At 34.3% G+C, this 1,980-nt stretch overlaps 1 protein-coding gene across 1 annotated transcript in view; it reads right to left on the reverse strand.

Annotated features, from left to right (window-relative positions):
- Positions 1–421: 421 nt before the first annotated feature.
- The window catches only part of LOC103610943 (cytochrome P450 2C9-like), a gene marked incomplete at its 3' end in the record, with an annotated part of 8,378 nt that continues 6,819 nt past the window's right edge, over positions 422–1,980 (reverse strand). Inside the window, exon 5 of the mRNA XM_008594997.1 lies at positions 422–598. Within this exon, the coding sequence (XP_008593219.1) occupies positions 422–598 (177 nt within the window). The remainder of the gene's footprint in view (positions 599–1,980) is intronic.

Raw genomic sequence — 1,980 nt, forward strand, 5'->3', positions numbered from 1 at the left:
TGTCCATCTTCATATTATGGTAATATGTTTTGCATTTTCCAACTTGTTTGTAATTGTTTCCATTTCACCTATGATGTGCATTCTATCTCCTGAAGTAGATTATTTTCATCTGAACAACAGAGGTAATGGGGATGGCCAGTTAGCTCAGTTGGTTAGAGCACAGCTTTATAACACCAAGGTCATGGGTTCAGATCCCTGAATGGGCCAACCACCAAAAATAAAAAAGAATGGAGTTAATGTATTCTAATTATTTAACAATGTAATTTTATGTTTTACATGATGCTTAGTGAAGATTCACACACACAATATGTACTTAAAATACTGGTCTGACCATTTAAGCATCCCTAGTAAACACAGAACTACTTAATGAATGACAAAATACACAAGTAGTTAAAGAACTGAGCTGTTGTTAACATTTTACCTGCTCCATTTTGATCAGGAAATAATCAATGAAGTCCCGAGGATTGTTAATATCCAGTGATTCTTGGTGTTCTTTTACTCTCTCCAAAATATAACTTTTTGTATGAGCAATATTTTTAAGTAATGTTTTATGAGTCCCTGGGAAATAATCAATGAGAGGAGGAAAACTATTGCAGACCTAAAAGAAAAAAAACAAACAAACAATAATTTATTAGGTAAAAAAACAAAAATTAATGAAGACATATACTGTATACCAAGCCCCAAAAGTCATAACTTTTCGAGTGCCAACATGATGCCACAGATCAAAAATTCCACACCTGACCTCACGTGACCAGTTGCAGTCAAAATTTTGTTTCATGAAGAAAATTATTAAAAATATTGTATTAAGTTACCTTCAGCCTACATGTATAAGGTATATATAAAATATAAATGAATTTAGTGTTTAAACGATGGACCCATCCCCAACATATCTCATTATGCATATGCAAATATTCCAAAATCTGAAAAATTCCAAAATTTGAAACACTTCTGGTCCCAAGATTTCAGATAAAGGATACTCAATCTGTATCATAATTCTCTATACTTAGAAGATTTGATAGAGAGAATTCTGACCAGAGGATCAAAGATGATTATTATTTCCTAGGTTCAGACATCATTTTTACACTATAAAACCATCTTTATATCAATTTTCTCATTTTTACATCAATTCTTCCCTACAAACTTGAAATACAAGATAGCATGAATTATTATGGTTCACATTTTTTGTGGATGACAACACAGGTTAAGGGAGTTTGGGCTACCTGATTTAAAGCACAAAGCTATATCCTACTATTTTAATTTCTATCAAGCAGCCTCAGAAATGGAATCAGTATTGTAGAATTGATTCCACTTTGAGCATCCTATAGAGGCTCAAAGATACTTTGAAACCCAACAGTGCACCAGAGCAGTTAACTGACTTCTACAAGATCACATTATTATTGAGGCAGAATGAAGAACACAACAATCCAACACAGGGTAAAATTTTGATGTTTGTTTATGGTTCATACACATAAAACCAATTATTTTGTCATTCATAACACAGTCAGCTAAGATCCCAGCTGAAGCATCAAACAACCCTACCCTACTCAGTGTTTCCTGGCAACTTGTATTGTCCCAAGTACTCTCACTTCTTGAAGGAGATATTATCTTCTTAAATCAGGATATTTTTATCAAGTAATATGACAAAACATCTGTGAGTGTTGACTGGAGGACAAGCCTTGTGAATAATGGAAGCTTTCAAAAGGGGCCCAGAGGTCCACTGAGTGATATGGGCATCCTTTGGACAGTCACCAAAGTACTTTATAGAAATAGCTTTGGTGTTTAGTGGAAAAATCACTGGTTAGGGTACTAACAGGATTGAAAGGCAGCTGTATATTTGTGCATTTGTTTTCTTGTGTGTAAATAGCTCAGCCATCTTTCCCAGATGTGCACTCCATGACACTCAGGCAGGACTGCAATTTGCACACATTCACTCCACAGCATGTTGCATATATAATTTTGCACTTGTTGAGAAAAAAAAAA

This window comes from Galeopterus variegatus, unplaced genomic scaffold, assembly GCF_000696425.1.
Source record: "Galeopterus variegatus unplaced genomic scaffold, G_variegatus-3.0.2 Scaffold12109, whole genome shotgun sequence".
NCBI lineage: Eukaryota > Metazoa > Chordata > Mammalia > Dermoptera > Cynocephalidae > Galeopterus > Galeopterus variegatus.